The sequence below is a fragment of the Lineus longissimus genome, chromosome 7, assembly GCF_910592395.1.
Source record: "Lineus longissimus chromosome 7, tnLinLong1.2, whole genome shotgun sequence".
Lineage (NCBI taxonomy): Eukaryota > Metazoa > Nemertea > Pilidiophora > Heteronemertea > Lineidae > Lineus > Lineus longissimus.
Window position 1 is genome coordinate 13,537,769 of NC_088314.1, and position 21,462 is coordinate 13,559,230.

Genomic DNA, 21,462 nt, shown 5'->3' on the forward strand with positions numbered 1-21,462 from the left:
TGAAATAGTTCGTCGACGATCGTTGAAAAACGATCTGCGAAATGCAGCTTGGTTGGTCTGAGAAACGATGTCAAAGTCCGGCTTTAAATCATGGATTTCTCAACAAATAACTCTTGTCACATAGCAGAACTAATGTGAATAAACAAGACAATAATAAACATCGTTCTGATATCATCGGGTAAGGTTGCCAATGTACATAAACAGTGTAATTGAGGATCGACTCCAGCGATTTGAAATGTCAACAAACAATAAATGCGATAGCTGATACACACTGACACTTGCACACTGTACATAGCACAATGCTTCAAACGGGGCCGATTCATCACTCTTATCACAATGTATTCCCAATCATATCAATGAACTTCCTTGATCATTCGGCCCTAGCGCCTTATCAGTTGTTGTTGGCCTTGTATTTTGATATAAAACTTGGCTAGCTTACCTATTCTATCAAAATTAAAATGTTATCTCCTCATCATGTTTTGCAGGACAAAGCAACAAATTACAGGTTCGTGCTTGTTATGATAATCATCAGTTTCGGGGTCCCAGAGTAGTTCCCGTTGATGAACCTCTTGAATTAATTTCGCCTCAGACATTGCTTCCGTGTTGTTCCCTCGCAAAAGAATGGACATGTTCAATCCCAATATGGGCCTATATTCCCAATCCACAGTGCATATATGCCCGCAATGTGACACGGCATAACCTATGGGAACGATCAATAACACCAACGAAGGTTCATTGTCCGTGTGGCGCGCCAGGCGGTAAAAAGGGAATGTTGTGCAGGGCACGGAACAGCCTATGGATACGCAGCCTAAAGGAGTTGCGGCTGACTGACAAGCCGTCATACAAAAACTTCTAGAAAAGGTTTCATCACCCTACGAAGCAAGACACTCACTTGAGAGTTGCTATACCTGCTTCTTGTTCAAGTCACATGAACTCCGGTAGATCACATGACGCAAATCCTATTTCTGATTGGCTGAAGAGTTTGCAACATTTTTACAACATGCAACAAAGAATTGCATTGCATTTAATTTGCAACAATTTTACAACATGTTGTAAGACGCGTTTTGCTCTGTACACACTACCCAACATTTTTGCAACATTTGGAAATGTAAAAATGTTGCTAATATTTTACTAGTGTACACCAGTGCCTTTAGGCAATAATATTACCCTTTTAGTTAGGGAAACTGGTGCCTTCTGCATTAGGTGGACCCCACTTACTCATCTGTCAGACCGGCCTCACACGTCGGCAGTAGAGTTTAAGGTCCAGTCTGCGAGATTTACCCATTTCTACCCAGCCAAAAGCGGGTGATTGGGCTAGTCTCTCCATGTGATTCAATTCGCATGGATTCTTGTGTCCCGGTGCTGAAAGGATCCCTCCACAAGGGCAGACTACATCCGGTGGCACTGAAGTATGGAAGAACGACAGAAGACGACCAATTTGCGAAAAGGATCATCATCATCATCATCATGGTAACAGCTGAGGATGAATCATGTTGCTGTGTGTAGAATTGATGGTCCAATATAGGTTAGGTTATCTGTTTGCGCACACATTGCAAGGGTGGAGCTTGCTTGAAGTAGATTGCGCCAGTCTACCGCAATTCACTGTTACACATCCAGAAGCTATTATCCTTAGGCTTTGAGTCCTTAGTTTAGTAGAGTTTGACGAGTAATGTAATATATACGAACAACGCAGCAACAACTCAGCTGAGCGCCAGGCCCTTGGGCCTCTTGTTATGATACATGACTGTAACATAAGGCTGCCCTGGCATGAAGGTACTTGTATTTCACATTGACATTGCATGAAATGCCTCACTAGCCTGTATTGCCAAGGTGTACCGCCAAAGGGTATTCTTGAGCCCTTGCCTGTGTGAGTCAGTCACACAGTATTCTCACATTATGAGTGCCTGCCAATGATGTTTATTCCAGTCCCCAAATTAAAATTCATTCCATCAAATAACAAACTATAGGCCCAGTCTGCTTTCACATTACACAAGGATTTCAACACTGTTTCAATCATTACCTTCACGTTTTCGAACGTCAACTGCAGTTGCCCAGCTAATTCGTGAATTTTGGGGTGATTTTCCTTCTTTGTGGTGGTAAGTCCATTGTCAAAATTTTCAAGGAGGACATTTTTCTGCTCTTCAGTAAATAAAGTCCTTGATTTGAACGATAAATTTTATGATAAATGGCAAATGCGAACAGAACAAGCAAGTAGCGATCAGGTTGCATGGTGTGGCTAGTTTGGCTACTGTGACAGTGCACGAGTACATAGGCCTGGCATGCATGCATGTGTATGAGATGACTGTGACTTGTGTAGGCGTAACGCATCAAGAAGCAACATTTTTTATAGCAATACACCTAATAGGGCCTTTTGCATTTGGTTTTATCCGATGCAGGCGATCACAGTTTTCTACATGAACACGTGCACGTACCGAATAGATTTGTGGTTATGGAATGAAAATGAATATTTGAACGATGCGATAATTTTTTTGTTTCAAAAGTAGCCCACGTGGATTTTCTACTCTGGCGGAAGTTTTTAAAACTACCATGACATGAAGGGAAATACATAGGCCCCCTAGGCCTAAATCAAGTGGACGTACATACTGTGAAACAATACTCTAGTAATACTATGATAATAATGTATATTCATTTATGCTTATAATATTTCTAAAAACTAATGATAGTTGCCCAAAAGACAGGGACTGTAAAATGCTACTATATGATGGGAAAAATACCGGCAGAATAACTGACTGGTACTGGTAGTTCGTCCATCGAACGGCGTACAAGCAGTAGTGTTATGTTTTCCTGGTTCCATTTCATTCAATAGAGGCAAGTCCTGGTTTATCGTAGAATATCACTTTATTATTCGAAATGACAATCTCCACCACATGAACAAGCTGAGCGCGTCGCTCCTTCTCGGAAGATCCCCGCATGAACAGGGTCTACACAACCCGTGCCCTAACTAAAGGAGTCTGGGCCTGCTCTAAATATTGTGCTATTTATACATCACATCCCCCTTATTTACTAAAAAATCTTTAACAAAGATTTTTGATTTTTAACTAAACAACCTACTTTACTTCTTAACCTGTCCTGTTTATGAAGTTACACTGAAGTCTAACTAATATTACATAATGTATATTCATTTATGCTTATAATATTTCTAAAAACTAATGATAGTTGCCCAAAAGACAGGGACTGTAAAATGCTACTATATGATGGGAAAAATACCGGCAGAATAACTGACTGGTACTGGTAGTTCGTCCATCGAACGGCGTACAAGCAGTAGTGTTATGTTTTCCTGGTTCCATTTCATTCAATAGAGGCAAGTCCTGGTTTATCGTAGAATATCACTTTATTATTCGAAATGACAATCTCCACCACATGAACAAGCTGAGCGCGTCGCTCCTTCTCGGAAGATCCCCGCATGAACAGGGTCTACACAACCCGTGCCCTAACTAAAGGAGTCTGGGCCTGCTCTAAATATTGTGCTATTTATACATCACATCCCCCTTATTTACTAAAAAATCTTTAACAAAGATTTTTGATTTTTAACTAAACAACCTACTTTACTTCTTAACCTGTCCTGTTTATGAAGTTACACTGAAGTCTAACTAAGATTACATGTACCTAGATTCAAAGTACCTGGATTCAAAAATAGCTTATAACATGTATCAAAGTTACATATCAATGTAACCAATTACATGTACTTCTGTTTTACAACAATATAGCTAGAAACTTACATAATTACTATACAATATTACTAATATTGTATTATTAGACAAGACATCACTTCTTACTGTACTTGTTCCTTCCTGCTTGAAATGTGAACTTGGCCTAATTCACCTCTCTGGATAAAGTCAACTACCAGACAGATACCTGTATTTCACACAAGATATTGCTGCATCACATAACGTCACATTAACACTTTAAAATGACTGTCGAGTTAAATTCTATACGAAACTCAATTGATGCAACTGGAACTTAGAAAACAACTTGCTCATTTACTCAAAATGATCACCTTAACACCATGAGGCATCGAGCATTTGGGTACAACCACAAGATAACAAGAGGCCCACGGGCCTGGCGCTCAGCTGAGGGTGAGTTATTGTTTGCACTTAAGGTGGACAGTGGCATGAGTTGGTGGGGTATTCCAGATGTTTTGTGCCAATTGTATGATTTGCTGTATGAGAAATGCCTTGGTTGTAGCATGAGAGATTTTGTTCATTGGAGGGAAGGTTCGAGCCTAGGGGAATTGGTTTTGAGGAAGGTTTGTTTCATTTGCACTAATTATTTCAATATGAGATCATTTGATAATTTTTGTCGAAGTAAATTTGAAGTAGTCTTCCTTAAAGTGATGTTCCAAGGAAATGAAGATAAGCAAGTTTTAGAAAGTAACTTTATTGGTGAAATGATTTCCTGACCTGCAGGTGATTTAGATTATATACAGATGATTGAAATCAAATGTGGTGTACTACTAGTATTAGTATCCCCAATTACAGAAATGGTGACAAGTTGTTGATTAACATAAAAATACAAATATAAATGAAACATGAAAATAAAAATATAAATAAAAGAGCGCAAGCTGAACTTATGCAACAAGACAAAGAACAAGTTAAAAGTACTGATTGTCATGATATATAGTGTAGTTATGTAGCAGCAATAGGATATGTACACTAATGGTGAAAAGTTTATGGACACCTGTGTGGACATTGTTTCAGAACCAGGTAATTTACTTGAAGACGAGTTGTCAGCACTTGTGGGGAATTTTCTTGGTTGAATGATATCAGAAATGTGCAAAAACTGGTGTCCTTAAACTTTTGACTATGAATGTACATGTTTAATTTAAAAAGATGAATGGAACATTATACTAAAAAAGTGGTAAGCTACTAAGAGAATGGTTGATAAGTACACGGTTTTGCTTTATGTTCTGCAGTAGTGATGAACAGGACAAAGAACAAAATAAAAGTACTGATTGTTATGATATATACAGTAGTAGTAGTAATAGGATATGTACACTCATGGTCAAAAGTTTATGGACACCTGTGTGGACATTGTTTCAGAACCAGGTAATTTACTTGAACACGAGTTGTCAGCACCTATGGGGAATATTCTTGGTTGAATGATATCAGAAATGTGCAAGAACTGGTGTCCATAAACTTTTGACTATGAATGTACATGTTTAATTTAAAAAGATGAATGGAACATTATACTAAAAAAAGTGGTAAGCTACTAAGAGAATTGTCGATAAGTACACGGTTTTGCTTTAATGTTCTGCAGTAGTGATGAACAGGACAAAGAACAAGATAAAAGTACTGATTGTTATGATATATACAGCAGTAGTAGTAATAGGATATGTACACTCATGGTCAAAAGTTTATGGACACCTGTTTTGGACATTGTTTCAGAAACAGATAATCCACTTGAACATGAGTTGTCAGCACTTGTGGGGAATTTTCTTGGTTGAATGATATTAGAAATGTGCAAAAACTGGTGTTCATAAACTTTTGACTATGAATGTACATGTTTAATTGAAATGATGGATGGAACATTATACTAAGAAAAGTGGTAAGCTACTAAGAGAATGGTTAATAAGTACACAGTTTTGCTTAAATGTTCTGCAGTAGTGATTAACAAGACAAAGAACAAGATATAAGGACTGATTGTTATGAGATATACAGTAGTAGTAGTAATGGATATGTACACTCATGGTCAAAAGTTTATGGACAATTGTTGTGGACATTGTTTCAGAAAGAGGTAATCCAGTAGAACACTTGTGAGGAATTTTCTTCGTTGACTGTAGAAATGTGCAAGAAGCGGTGTCCATAAACTTTTGACTATGAGTGTACATGTTCAATTCAAATGATGAATGGAACAGTATACTAACAAAAGTGATAAGTTGTTATGAGAATGGTTGGCAAGTACATACATGTTTGTATGAACAGCTTAGGACATACTCGTGACCAGGTTGTTTGCATCATATTCAAGGAATGATATGGTGTCTATATTGAGAAGAAATTCTTCAATGTCGTCACTCGAAACTGTTTCGGTTATTTTGAAATCCTGTTCAGCTAGGTAATTTATTAGGAGTTGGTCTTTTGCTGATAATTTGAGGATATTGTTATTCTCTGTTGCGATATCCAGTTTTGCCTTTATGTTCTGCAGTAGTGCGGAACTTCGTTGTCGCATATTACAAGACGGGCATTTGTAAGTTTTGTCGGTCTTGTTTGGTGCCACAGTCTTGCATTTCTGCAAGTTTTTTTCATAACAATTTGAATTTGTTCTATTTTGCCATTTATAATGGTGGTTTTTTGCTCATTTGGAAGGAGGTTGTCTGCGATGGTGACAGTGTCAAGCACTTCGTGATAAGTTTCTACTGTTGTAGATGGTGATGTTGTTAGAGTTTTTAAGCCTGCGGTATATTCTCTAATGCCGAGGTCCTTCAAGGTGTATGTTTCTGTTAGCTTTATCTTGGGTATTAGGGAACCCCACACGGTTAGGTGTGTACAGCCTGTTTCGTCTGCAATTATGAGGACTTTCATATCTAGACTTTTCCCCCAGACATCTTTTGTGATCGTATCTTCTTTTATATCCATGATTTTGGCGACTGTGTTTACCTGAAAGATGAGAATATGTTATATGGTGTATACTGTATGCACTGGTTTTCTAAAAATGTGCCATTGTTTAATGATGGTGACTACTTTTCTTTTATGGGAACATGGTGATGTTGAAAAGAATTGTTCGTAATGAATAATAAGAGAAGACTAGAATGAACTGTTTTTCAATTCATTAAAGTGGAGGAATGAATACAGCACAACTGATTTCTGCTCGTTTGGAGCAGGCACTTTTTTTGCTAGTTGTTTGAATTATGGGGTCATTTGCCAAATAATGGCGAAATATTTGCTTGATTAAGAGTAAAGAGTATTTTTAGAATATCATGGACTTGGGCCAGGGTTTAACTAGTTGTATCTGACATTTTGGTAATTTCGACCATAACAGAATTGAATATTCTTAACTGAATGGAAATGCAGCTGTGAGGAGTATTTTTGTGTGTTCAACACATCAACCGGTATAACTATGATTGTGAAAGTTGTAAATAAAACTCATCAAATGTGTATTAATGTAAAATAATAAAATCAATTTTGACAGAAATGCAGATACAACTATTGTACAACCGTGTCAGAGGTCATGATATGATGACTGGATGAGATAATGCCTAATGGTTATTGAAGAAAGTTACCTTTTGAAAGTTATTGATCTTTTCCAGTTCTCCTAGTTTGATTGTTTGAGTCTCTTCTTCTTTTGGTGGTTTTGGGCGAAAGGAAATTTGTTGTTTACTTGGACTCATTGATGAAAGGTAGGTAAGTTTCAAGTTCTTCGTATTCGGCTTGTTGTAACTGGTTGCATAGTTGACATTTTCCAATTTGACTGGAGTTCTGCAAGGTACAAAGTTAAAGAGGATTTCAGTTTGAACATCAGTGGGAAAAGTGAAAGGTCTAAAGGCATAGTTGTTTTTATTTTATACATATACAATAATATACGATATACCTTAGCAAGTACCTTTTGTCATGAAATATTGAGTAAAAATTTTCACTTGTATAGTGTACTTGATATTGTCGGAAGGGCACTAGGGGTGAAAATGTAAGGTTAAAGTGGTCCAATTTCTCCATATGAGACGCTTTTTCAATAGTTACCTTTCAAGCTCAGCTTTGCGGAATTGTTGGTGTAGGTTTGTTTTAAAACAAACAGTATCTATATACTCGTCTTTGTCAGTCTGACAAACGGCATTGAAATAGTCTCTGTTTGTTCTTGAGCTACGCTTCAATGGACTCGTGTTGAAGATGAAGACTTTTTTTTCAAAAGTGTCCACATCATCTGCCTTTCTTTTGGTTGCCATCTTGGTAATCTTGTAAGAAAAGATAGTTGAAATTCTGAAAATTTTAGTATAATAGTGGAAGTAGAGAGAAGGTGGTTGATGTTATTTTGGCACGCCTTATGGAATACTATTATTTTGCTTGATACTATGAAATGAGAAGAAGATTGATGAATGGTTAGCAATAGCATCTAAAAGAACAAAGTACATGTATTTTACCTTAATGAAATGATTGTAGATGGTACAGGCGAATAAATAGAAACTTTGTTGTGACTTTTGCAGGCAATTACCTATTATAAGTCCTTTGTGAGGAGTAGGAGATCGAGATTTTGTTGAGCAATGTTATCTCGAATATATCCAAGGATATAGTACTCAGTAGACAGTCCATAGTCTGATTTGCCATTTCGTAGTGAGATTTTGATTTGGGCGTTATATGGATCACAGCGCAGAATTCAAACTTATCCAAAGAATGAGCACAAATGTCCATAGATTGAAGTGAAATTCCAGTCAGAAAGTGGTATGTCCAATATCCATTAGACAGAATGTTGTGCAAGGTGACAGTTTGAGTTTCATTGATAATATTACACTCACAGAGATTTACATAGTTTTGTTCATAATATCACATATGTAACACAAACAGTTTATGCAGTCAGTAAATTGTTTTGGTACTTGTTCCCTCTTTGTTTTTACACCCCCTACCCAGTTGCAGCTCCAGCAGTATTTAGATATAGCTGCCAATGGAGAAGAAATTATGTGCTGGATTATAATATCTTGTGTACAGTATTTCATATTGTTTTTCAGATGAGAAATGAAGTGCATCTGGAAGATAAGGGTGACTCATTTCCCTGTTTGACTATCAGCTGAGCCCCAATTCATGATATGTTAACAGCAGTTTTTTGTTTAATAATTTATCCAATTGAATTTAATGTCATTGATACAGGTAGATGATTGTACGTCACCTTTTTGTTTCCCAAGCTATTGACTTTCCCTCTCTCCCCACCCCTTCTTCCAGAAGCCCTAATGTTGCTGAGTAGTGATGAGACGATAAGCTACTAATATAATTTTATGATCTGACCAAGTTGATTCTATTGTAGATGTGGTGAGATTAGGTGCGTTAGAGAATACCATATCAATGAGTGAATCATAATCAGTTGTGATTTCACTGATGAATTGTTGACATCCAAATATATTGCAGACAGTTTGCAAATGAGGATCACTGTTGCTCTTTGATATGTCAAAGTTGAAGTCACCAACAACAATTAAGGGTTGTGTGAGATCTATTTCTGAGACAATAGATTTAAGTTTTGAACACAGTTCTGTAAATGAACAGGTGGGCGACTTATACAAAGTAATAATTTGGAGAGAAGTTATGGGTTTTGATATGATAATGCAAGATGCTTCGAAGTGTGGTGTTGATGTATGTGAAACTTTGCAGAATGGAGCAAGTTTGTGTGATATATATGAAGCTAGGCCATGTGGTGGTCGTTTTGTAGTACTTCCATTATTTTGATCATTTCTATAAAGAGTAAAATTTGGAATTTTAAAGGTGTCATTGCTGTCTGTTGCAATGAGACGTGATTCTGCTACAACTAGTATATCAGCAGTTAGTATTTGATGGTCGGCAGTGATATCATTTAAATGAAGATTTAAAGATCTTGTATTATGGAACATTAATTTGAGATACTCTTGTCCAAGTGAGGATGGTATGATGTAGTTGAGCTTTAAATTAGATTTGTTCCGGAGGCGGTCCATTTCATTAGTAACGGCTGAATCTGTACCAATTTTGTTTTCTTGTAAATTCAAAATGTGCAAACCATTAATATTTGTTACTCTACTCAGTGCAACATAGTGTACATGGTTAATCTTTCTTCGTGAAGTCATGTCAACAACGACTTCTTTTAGGGAATAACCTTGTGCTTTCCAGATAGTTTTTGAGGCTCCAATTGTTAAAGGAAATTGAGTCCTTGTAACTGGTGTGTAGTTCTTGCCACGGTAAAATGTGCGTTTTACGGCGAAAATGGGAGTCCAGTTTTTCGGAGTATCAGTTGAAAAGAATGATTTGTAAGTAGACCGTATAGTTTTTCCAACCTCTGGATTTTGGAACAATACCCAAAGAATTGCAGGTCGGTCAAAATTTTTCATATATTGGATTCTTTTCATTTCACACATGGTTCCATTAGTCAACCCATCACTAATATTTACATTGCATGTGATCATGTAAGGCAAGCCAACTGCTACTGAGAGGTCATTTACTAGGCCAGCTGTTACAGAAGGGTCATCAGGAATATGTTCAATAATGGTTTGTTTGACTTGATCACTAAAATCACTTATTACTGTGTCAACAGGTTTTACAATTATCTTTTCTGATGATGCATGATGAAAGACAAACTGGTTATGTGTTGATACATTAGCTCTTGTACAGTACAAGTGTAATGCATTTTTTGGATAATTAGGGTCATTTTTGGAAATTACTCTCGAGTTTAATGTTTCAATGTCATCTTTTGTATGTTTGCCTTCTCTTAAACGATTAAGCAGTTGTGCAAAATCCATGTCATCTTTTTGGCGCATAATTTGGGTTAGTTCAAACATCTTGAAATGGCATTCATTTGTATTTTCAGTCTTATCAGAATAGGTCTGGTTTGGTTCATTATCATTACTAGTATCAAATTGTTCACCAGTCCACAAATTGGTTGCTAAATCTCTATAATCAACCTTTTCTCTTTTGGCTGGATCTGAGAAAATCCACTTGTCCATAACTGGTTGCAGTTGATACAGATCTCCGAAAGTGATGACGTGAATGCTCTTTATTACCTTTTAGTTCTTGTAATCTAAGAGATAAGAATTGGAACATATTTCGCCCGACCATGCTAATTTCATCAATGATGAGAACAGATAGATTTCTGTAGTATGTTATGTATTTTTCACTCAGATTATTTGGTAACTTAGTGTATTTCAAGCCTTGGTTTGGTAAAATATGGAAAGCTGTGTGCAGGGTCGTGCCATGTATATTGTATGCTGCTGTTCCAGTTGGGGCAGTTAGTAGAATACGACAATTTTCAGGGTCATCGCCTGCATTTGTAGATAAACAACGGAGTAGACTTTGGTGAATAGCTTTAATAGTGACACTTTTGCCTACACCAGCACCACCTGTGACAAATAAGTGTAACTGCTTAGATGACGTTTTAATATGTTTGAGCACATGTTTGAAGATGTCGCGCTGTTTCCTATTTAAATCTCTCACCAGTTGGTGGTATTCTTCGTCAGATATTCTACCTGGTAGTTTATCAAAGTGGTGTGATTCTTTTTGAGGATGAAGTCCAATGTCAACCCCTATATCGTAAGTTCTCATTTGTTCACTGTTGGCAGGATTGAAGAAACTAATTCTGGACAATCATGAACTGTTTGATCAGCATCTTGAGCTTCTGTGTGCATGTTGCTTGGTGCGATACCATCAAACAATTGTGATTCAGTGTCAGCTCTTTTTGCAGCTTCATCAAGGATGTCAGCCATGTGTTCATATTGCTTTCTTTTGATATCAATAATGGATTTCTTGTCATTATAATGGGCATAATGTGTGCTATGGCCACCAAGTAAATCTGATGTTTCATTTCTCCATGGCAAAAAGAGGAGAATTCTTTCTCGGTAACAGTTGTCAGGATCAGTATTCACATTGTATCGCACATATCTAATTACTCTTGGGTTGTTTTTCAATTTATAGACTACACCACTCTTTGTGGTGAAGTTTACTTCATTTTCATCATTATCACCTTGCATATTTTCAGTGTCGGGGTTAATAAAGTGTTCATCTATATCATCTAAATTATCTTGGAATGGGTCATTATTTTGTTTTGGATAAGTAATATTGAGTTTTGAGGCATAATCTGCTAAACACCAACTTTCCAACTGCTTTGGTCGAGTACTATATCTTGATATTATATTGCCCACTTTGATATCAGTTGAATTTGGAGGAAGTTTTTCTAAATCAGCAGTACTCTTAATTAAAAAAGTACGATCATCAGGTGGTGCTGTTGGAAGAAATATAACATCACGTGTTGCTTTAGTTAGGGGTAACTGCATGACCAGATAAGCAGATTCTTGAGCTGATATTTCACACGCATTCAGAAATTTGTTTCCTATTTGTCGAACTTGCTGGCGTAAATTGTTGTTTCCATTTTTTGCTTCTGTACAAGCGTTGTGTAATAAATTACTCATGCCACGAGCTGATTTGCTAACATAGGATACAATATATGTTGCACAAGCAAATGCATCCAAAACAAACTGGATATCATGATTGGCTTTCCAAACATTTACTAATGATTTCATGTAGGCATTTACTCGGATTTCTGATGGCTGTCGTTTGAAAAAGACTTTGGGTCCATTGATTGATGTCCTGAGAGCAGAATAATATTCCTCCTCAGATAATTCTAATTTTTTTAGAAATTCATCGAAGGAGATATCTGAACCATCGCCCATTGCATTTAATTCGGCTGCTATTTTTGAGTAATTCGATTTGTGGTTAGCAATATCCTCAGGTTCTATTTCAAATGGGCGCAAGATTTTTGTGGCAGGCATTGGTGGCAGGGGAAAGTTGAAACGACAGATTGCTTTACCATTTTTTCGACATGTCATACTGTGCTTGTGTAGCTGGAGTTGAATGAAGGTTAAGTCCGATGTATTAGAAAGTGAACACGTTACGTATTGGTCTATGAATTTGATTAGATCTTCATCGGAGTCTTTATCAAATTGTGGTGCTTTTGCAATCCACATTAGCATATGAATATGTGGGCTTCCTCTTTGTTGCATTTCTACACGGTAAAAATAATCTGTTACTTTGCCAATGGGATTATGAGGACTTAACAATACTGTGTGAAGAAAAGTATGGATTCGATGATCAAAGAATCTCACACAAGTAACAGGGTCTGATTTAATCAAGTCACACTTTTTGGTCCAATTGAAATCAAGTATTTCATCATCTGAATAGGTTTTGTTATCCAACAAATTCCCCAGAGTACGAAGAAGGTCGATCCATCTTGTTTCAGCAGCAGAGAGTGATATAAACCAAGTGGGCAAACCCAATTGTCTTATCATTGCAAAGAGATCCTTTTTTTTAGCTTCAAAATATGGTGGTGAACTTCTTATAGTTCGAAAGATTCGGTATCCTTCATCTAATCTGGTTATTTCATTTACAACAGTAGAATTCAACAAATCACTGGCGTAATAGGTTTTACCCTGTGTTTTACATCGTCGCATAGCTAGTTGAACTTTATCTGAAATTTGCTTGATCTGCAATTTTTTCATTTTGTAGAACAGATTTGGTACCGATTTAGCAACTCTTCTATCTGCAGCTCGGAGCTCCCATTTACATATGTCACTATAATGTACAGGAACTTTACGTTCTTGATTATCTGGGCGTGTCTGCCCAATGAATATAGATGGAAAGCAGAGATATTCAGAATCTTTATCTTGGAAGAGGCCAAGTGGCCTCTGATTTTCTCCTGGTGCAAATGAATAAACATAGGTATTTGATATTTCAGGTTCATCTAGTAAAGTGTCAAGATTACCTGCTGGATCATCTTGGATTTCTTCAAAATGATCATCAGGGTTATATTGTTCAGCTTCTTCAAATTCTTTAACAAGTGTGTCAACATCAATTGAACTATCTGGATTATCATTAGTGTCAACAACTGGAGTCTCCTCTTCTAGTTCTACAACTTCAGCAGGGAAACTTTGAAGCCACCCATCATTCACTGTCAAATTGGCATTTTTATATAATTCACTGTTGTTCATCAGATAATGCAGTGCAGTTATGATTACAGCAGGACGTACATTCTGTGTAGTCACTGCATGTGTATAGGATAGCTTCCTTTTCAATTTTATTGGAATCTTGCATGTTTTATCAAATGTTCTTGGAATTGAATTGACTGTAGTTTCCACATCTGTTGGAACATTGACTACTGACCCCTTCGTGGATAACTGTGAGCCTCTTGGTAACTGTCGTATTTGCATGAATGGTATTCTCAAAGCAATCAATCGCTCTTCAAGTTGAAATAGATTTTCTAATTCAGGTGGCGTGGGTGGAAATTTCATTCCATTTGCAACAGCTAGTTTTGGGACTTTACCAGATTTTAAAGAATCTATGCATGTACTACAAAGCCACCGCTTGCCATATACAGATGTTTTTTCTGTCAAAAGACTTTCAACGAAATCAGAGTCAAAGTGCTTAGGCCAGGATTCAGAGGATTTCACTGAATGCCGAAACCATGTTTGGTGACAGCAGCTGCAGATGTAAATAGGACCATTGGCAGTTGATTCAAGAAATTGATCAATATTGTCTTTTAATGTTGCGCCATATTTTTTCTTTTCATAGGAAGAGAGATCATTACTTAAATCAGGAACACATTGACAATTTTGTAGGGTTTGGGCATTTTGTTTATTAGATTTGTTTTTCATGTATCTGACACGTTTTTGCAGATGTTCGATTTCTCTGTAAGACACACTGTCGCGCTTTCTTTTCTTGCGAAGCAAATCTCGTTCATTTTCAGAATTTTTTGTATGTTGATCAAGGTGTGCCTTTTGTTTCAATTCCTTCTCAATATTTTGAACATGTTTTCTTTTAGAATCATCAAGTCTTACTTTCTGTTTTGATTTTCTTTCAATTTCTTGAATCTTCTGTCTCTTAGAATCATCAAGTCTCGCTTTCTGTTTTGATTTTCTTTCAATTTCTCGAATCTTTTGTCTTTTAGAATCATCAAGTCTAGCTTTCTGTTTTGATTTTTTTTCAATTTCTCGAATCTTTTGTCTTTTAGAATCATTCAGTTTTTTATCATGCTTTTGTTTTTGTTGTTTAGCCTGATCATGTAAATAATTATCAATTAACACATTTGTTGTTGATTTTGTTGTTGTCGATTGTTCAAGACCACGTTTCAAAGTCCTCTTTGATACTATACATACTTCGAAAAATGTTGCTTCAAATATGCAATCAATAACATTTCCAATATGCTGTTTTAGATAGGCACCAAACTTGTTCAAATCTGAGAATGAGAGTAGAAGAGAAAACCCATCAGGCGATGGCTTACCATGTTTATCTCTACTATGTGAATCGAATAAATAATATCTCTCATCAATATGCATAACAGTAAAGGCTGCTGCTTGAGATGCTACTATCACAATAGCACCATAATGTGACGACATGTTTGCAAAGAAACGTTCAGCTGGTAAAGCTTGGGTATTTGCATCATAATTAAAACAATAATTATTTGACACTCCAACTGGTTTGATTTTGAAATTTTCATTGAAACATGAATGGTAAGCTGGCAGTTCATCAATGGCCAAGTAATTCAAGGAGGGTTTGGTCAATTTTACTTCCTTGTACCATGAATCTCCTTCATTTAAAATGTCATCTAGGTCTTGTGATTGCCAGTGAGCTGGTGAAATAATGACAGAATATAAAAGAGAAGATGCAGCATTAGTGACACACTGTCTACCCATGGAAGTTTCAGAGTATCGTTCATTACCTTGGTGACATGAACCTTGGACAACTTTTCTTATAAGAGAGTCAACAACATGATCAACTGGGCCAGGATTTGTTTCAATATCATTGCTCAATTTCAGAACATTGGATGCGTACACTTTATACCCAACAGTCAAAACCAAGAACAACACTAATGACAATTTAAAAACTACATGCTTGTAATGCCACAATGGTGTTGTTTCTATGGAAGGGTCAAGTGATGAACTTGTTTTAATGTTTATTTCATGACAGGTGTTTTGGTTCTGTTTGGCTTCATAAGTTTTCATTATTTTGGCAAACCATTTTTCAGACTTTGAATCAATTTTCCAATTCAAATCATCTGAATTAACTATGTTATTTAGCTGCTGACTTTTTTGATATAACATTTTCATATTATGCATATGGATCATAACTAGCCAGATTGAGTTGAAGTACCACATAGACGGACAACATCCACATGCACTTGTTTCAACTGGCTGACTCAATGCATTTGCAGTTGAAGAAAATTGGCCAACCACAGACCTATATTGAACAAGATCGTTACCCATTATTTTCAACACAGCAAATTTTTCGAAGTACAGTAAAGCAATTGAAGTTCTGTGGCAAAAATTTGTTGCCTGCCTTGCAGCTGGTCTATTTGGAAGCAATACGCCCTGTGGCAGTAGTTTGTTGCCCTCTGCCAATAATTTGGTGCCTTGCGGCAGATATTCGGTGCCTTGCGGCAGATAATCGGTGCCTTGCGGCAGATATTCGGTGCCTTGCGGCAGATATTCGGTGCCTTGCGGCAGATATTCAGTGCCTTGCGGCAAGTATTCGGAGCCTAGCGGCAGGTATTCGGTGCCTTGCGGCAGAAATCAGGTGCCTTGCGGCAGATATTCGGTGCCTTGCGGCAGGTATTAGGTGCCTTGCGACAGGTATTAGGTGCCTTGCGGCAGGTATTAGGTGCCTTGCGGCAGGTATTAGGTGCCTTGCGGCAGGTATTAGGTGCCTTGCGGCAGGTATTACGTGCCTTGCGGCAGATATTCGTTGCCTTGTGGCAGGTATTTGATAATGCTCTCCAGGAATGGAAAGCAGTAAGACGAGTAAGCACACCTTACTCTCTTCTGAATGTGGGAACAGCAAGTGCTTTACTGGACTTCAAATGTGCCAACAGTAAATCTGTAAAGAAAGAGCAGAGAAATTAACACTGAATAAAGAACGCTGACATAGACGGGTGAATAGTATAATCAAACAGACTATAGATTTTTTTTCCTTATTCAGGACTTAGTTATGTACATGTTAGTACACCACCGGATACAGTCTCTGCTTGATCAGGTAATATACATTGGGTGGAATAGTTGAACTTCACTTCTTACCTGGACACAAGGCCTGTTTGAAATCAACCAACACAATACAGTCACAGGGTTCTCCCCAGGGTTGTGCCAAGGTAGGGGGGCATGTGTCGTTTCGATAGATTTTACCATGCGGCAGAAAACTTTCTCAACAAGTCCAGGGAGAAATAAGGTCTTTAGCTTTAGAGAAGGTGTTTTAATACTCTAAAACTAAGCATGATTTCAGCATAATCATGCCTAAGAATGGTCTTAGAATGTTATTTTTGATCAATCTAAAAAAAAATTAATTTTTTTTTAATCAAGGTCAGGCGCCCCCCCCCCTCAAGCATGTCAAGGTTGGGCGGCCCACCCTCGGAAAACCCCTTGGGGAGAATCCTGATGACTGATGACAAAAGCCTAGAATCCTGCCAGCTAGTCCCAGCATTCTGTCGGCCTAGCCTACCATTCAAAAATTTGTACTGCACAATCACTCCAAAATCAGCTGAGCACAAGCCACAGACAGCCAAAATTTTCTACACGCATGTTGCAACTTAAACTGCAAGCCACAAAAACGATGGGAGGATATTGCTGGGACTACTGCGAAACAAAGCTGTTCTTAGGCCTACAGCGATGTGACTTTAAAATAACCGTTGTCACGGCCAATGAATGACAGGGAGAAAATCAACGTAAATGGACAGATTCGTTGCATGATATGCAAATTGCAAACACGAGCAAGAAGACGCCATTTTTTCGTTTAGATTCTAATGGACCCCTTACAGGCATACCCTTGTTTACACCCACAACCTGGTTTTCAGGTAAAAGTGTGACAACATGTACAATGCGTGGTATGGTGGAATTTCACTTCCTACCTGGACACAAGGCCTTTTTGAAATTGACCAGCATGTTACATGACCAAGGCCTAGTATCCAGGACATGTGGGACACTGAGTCCATAGCAAGGACTGTACTTTAGACTGAATGTCTACCTGGAGACAAGAATTTGTTTAAGGAATTGAACCCGAGGCGGAGGACCTTGGTTGAGTTACCAAGACACTCGAGGGTGGAGCTAAAATACAGTCCAAACCCGAGCCGACAGGCGAGGGTTTGGACGAAATTTTAGCTCCACCCGAGAGTGTCTTGGTAACTCAACCAAGGTCCGAAGCCGAGGGTTCAATTTCTATTCTAAAATACCTCAAACTTAAAAAGATAGGCCACGAAAATAACTTGAATATGTGCGAATTTGGCAAATTCCATCCATCGCCGGCCCGGCCGCGAAATTTTTTTCTGCAGGATACTTCTGCCATAGTGTACATCTGACAGCCAATCAGAATTCAAGGCAAGCACGTGTCTTTGTTGACATCATCTTTCCACATGGCGCAATAATGTCAACAATGCCACGTGTTCTGATAATCTTGGAAAGAACAAGTTAGCAAATGGTTAGAGGAGTATATTAGCTAAAATATATTTATTTGCAGTATCTTAACATGTATTTTCATTGTCGAGTGGACTGTATTTATTGGACTTGTCTGTTAAAGGCGCACTGTGCTCGGCAAAATAGCCGAGGTTGAATGTTTATCTGTCAACCGTGTAACTAGTTCTGCTGTATATGCATAGGTGGCGCCACCATTCAATTTATTTTGTTTGCTTGTCAAAATGTGTTTTATACAATGGCCCTTCAACAATGTTCAAACTACCAAAATCAACAGCAGACATCGGATACACTGTCCCTTTAATAATTATCAACATTGGCAACACTGTCAGTGTCACTGCCCCTTAAAATTTCACAAATCGCGAGACATCGGATACACTGTCCCTTTAATAATTATCAACATTGGCAACACTGTCAGTGTCACTGCCCCTTAAAATTTCACAAATCAATGCATGCACTGCAATGTAGCGATCAGATCAGCTGATGCCTCTTTTGTACGCATAATATCATCAATTTTACAATGAATCTGTGCAATTCATTCCTAAACACTACGACACAAACCTTGAGTTGAGCATAATTGGGGTCAGACAATGAACTATTGTCACATTCACAGTTGAAGTGGCACTCGGCATGCGACTCGGTATCGTCCATTGTATTTGCATTATCATGCATAAATAAACAGTGTGACGTCAAAGATCGCGCCAATTGTGATTTGCTGTCAGATGTACACTGTGGCAGAAGTATCCTGCAGAAAAAAATTTCGCGGCCCGGCCGGAGCGCCGGTAGCGCCATTGTTTACATTATGTTACGGCAACGTTACAGAAAATGAGACATGTACATTTTGTACAGCGCGCATAGGAAGTCCGCATCGGCTCGCTCAAGTGATGCTAAAATCCGCGCAAATGGGCTATTTGGAGCGTTTTTCTCGGCAAATATGTGTAGTGCTCATTAAAAAACTTAGGGTGGTTGATGCTTCCTTGACTGATTTGTGTTTGAAGCAGTGTTTTGAGAGCCTCAAACTTCTGAAGTGAGCTGAAATTCCATTGACGTGACGTGTGCATGGTTCCACATTTTAGTGCAACCCGAGGGAACTTTGGTAGAGCATCTTGGTTGCGTGCCCAAAACACTCCGCTCTCAGAACGAGGCTTATGCATTTTCCATTTAAAAGTTGACTTTACGGTACCAAGGTATTTTAGAATTATCAACAAGGGGGTGCCCGTAACTGGCCCATTGTTTCGCTTTTGTTGTCGACGTCATTTACCGGATGTATTAGGCCTTAAACGGCACCATATTGCTACTTTACAATTCTCTGGGATTGATTCTACAATCTGCTCCGCAAAATAAGAGTTCCTATGGCCAATGGCTGGCAGAAAATCAAAGTTATTTTGAGATAAAATCTTCTGACATCTTACCTGCGCAAATGTAAACATGTGCGAGAGCTGGCGTCTTGCCCAATCCGGACCTACTTTCCCTCAATGTTGAGTACGTCGATGAGATCATGATCTATCAGTCTATGCAAAAAAATGGTAAAGATAACACCACTAAAATTCCCTAAAATTACTTTTCGGATATCATTACGCATCAACACGCATCTTTCTCAAACTGAATGAAAGACCTATATCGCCTTTCGTGCACAACCACATATCAATCAGCTCCGACGATCGACATTCGATTCGATAACAACACGATACAGTTTGATAAATAAACAAAGTTTTCGTGCTCTGTTCGGTCAAAATCATAATAAACTCATGCAGAAAAGTAGTTCTAATGGAACTAATTCCCTAATTTTCCAATGTTTTGAACACAATTCAGTAAATCACCCAGTCTCTGATCTGCATAAATTACGATGATAATGAGGTCGTCGCTTCAATTTCGCGACGACGAAAAAATACTCCATTCGAAAGTTGATTTTACCGGATTCCGTTAAATCCATCCTTCTAAGACCATTTGAACACTTTTTAGTTGATCTTTTCTATTACCGTATGAAATTTTGAACCAAAGTACATTTCCGTAAAGGCTCAAATAAGAAAATTTGTCACTTACAAAATCATCGCTCCGGTCGAAATAAAAGGTCGCCGCCATTTTCTTGAATATACGGGTCACAACAGTGCTTACCAGTTAATACGGCCCCTACTCCAAACGGCCCCAAGTCGATACGGCCCCACTTTATTTTCATGAAATCACTCCTGAGAGCCTTATTTGCAGTTTATCTAAGGATTTAATCATCCTTGTTAGTTAAAATAAGTTAAATTAATTGATTTCAAGAAGTTTTTAAGAATGGTTGACTCATTTGAGCCAGTTTGAATTCAGTGACAAAAAATTCATAACAAAAGTCATGATGTCTCAGAAGTTCAAAATGTAAAATAGGGGCCGTTTTGAATAGGGGCCGTTTTAACTGGATACCACAACAGTAGTCCAGGCAACCTCGACCACGCAGCAGGGGAGGATCGCCAGCCAAACCTCTGCCACTATCAGCGTCCATGTTTGAAGTCTCCGTACATTCTTGGCGTACATTTTACATGGCCAGCATTATCGGCGGCCTGTTCTAGCAGGGATGCAAATTATGTCAGTTCGGGGCGGGAAATTTAAAGTGGGGTCATCCGGGGTCAAACAACAGTTTTGCTCACTACCACCAACTGGTGATATAAATCGACACTAATCTATTTTATATGAAAACTTCTATATCATGAAGACCTCTTCAAGTTTATTTCAAGCTTTTATCTGCAAGAATAGAGCGGCAAAAAATGGTTTATTTAATTACGCATTTTGCCACCTGGGGAGCTGAATGTGAGTCGAATCGCACATTTTCTTTTCTGTAAGCATCCTTTCCTGCGCTGTTAACATACAAAACCATATTTGAAGTGCCGCAGTTCTATGGTTACAAAATGCCCAACATGGCTGGATGGAAGGACGGCAATACCAGAAATCCCCGACCTCGAACTTGCGCATGCGCACTAATTACCATCTCGGCCGATCAACGCAGTAGTGCGCTTAGCTTAGGGCAATCTCAAAAAGAAGAGTTAATCAGGCGGTGGGGAGCATTACGCACTTTGCCGATAGCCCATTGGTTTCCTCTAATGTCTAGCTAATACTGTGCGAAATTTCAGTGAATTTAGTCAAAAAAATCCTTTGTCCACCTTTGTACCGCCGCTTTGCATGCATTGATGAAGTTCAAACAGGGAAAATCAGGAAAATAAGCCTTTGAGGCGTTTTTACGGCTCAAAAACTGGCATTTCTAGCGATAATATTTTAGTTGCCGATAGATCCGCGAGAGGGCAATACCATCTAGAGTCATAATAACACTGCTTCTGGTGTTTTGGAACATTTTTTTCTTTGTCCACTTC

General features: G+C 38.1%; 1 protein-coding gene across 2 annotated transcripts; it reads right to left on the reverse strand.

Annotated features, from left to right (window-relative positions):
* Positions 1 to 4,338: 4,338 nt before the first annotated feature.
* On the reverse strand, positions 4,339 to 20,193 carry LOC135491154 (uncharacterized). Of its 2 annotated transcripts, none has more exons than XM_064776842.1 (5): positions 20,162 to 20,193; positions 19,531 to 19,629; positions 7,692 to 7,903; positions 7,238 to 7,433; positions 4,339 to 6,614 (listed from the first exon to the last, which is right to left on the reverse strand). In XM_064776842.1, exons 2-5 carry the CDS (start codon positions 19,546 to 19,548, stop codon positions 6,150 to 6,152), a joined length of 891 nt encoding a protein of 296 aa, XP_064632912.1. In that variant the 5' UTR covers positions 19,549 to 19,629; positions 20,162 to 20,193; the 3' UTR covers positions 4,339 to 6,149. The 2 variants fall into 2 exon arrangements, with proteins under 2 accessions (XP_064632912.1, XP_064632913.1); XM_064776843.1 differs by having other exon boundaries at positions 7,692 to 7,928.
* Positions 20,194 to 21,462: the final 1,269 nt, after the last annotated feature.

Coding starts and splice junctions, on each gene's coding strand:
- LOC135491154 (XM_064776842.1), bottom strand. Junction 7,434..7,691: donor CGCAAAGCTGAGCTTGAAAG/GTAACTATTGAA, acceptor TGTACCTTGCAG/AACTCCAGTCAAATTGGAAA. Junction 6,615..7,237: donor AGATCAATAACTTTCAAAAG/GTAACTTTCTTC, acceptor CTCATCTTTCAG/GTAAACACAGTCGCCAAAAT.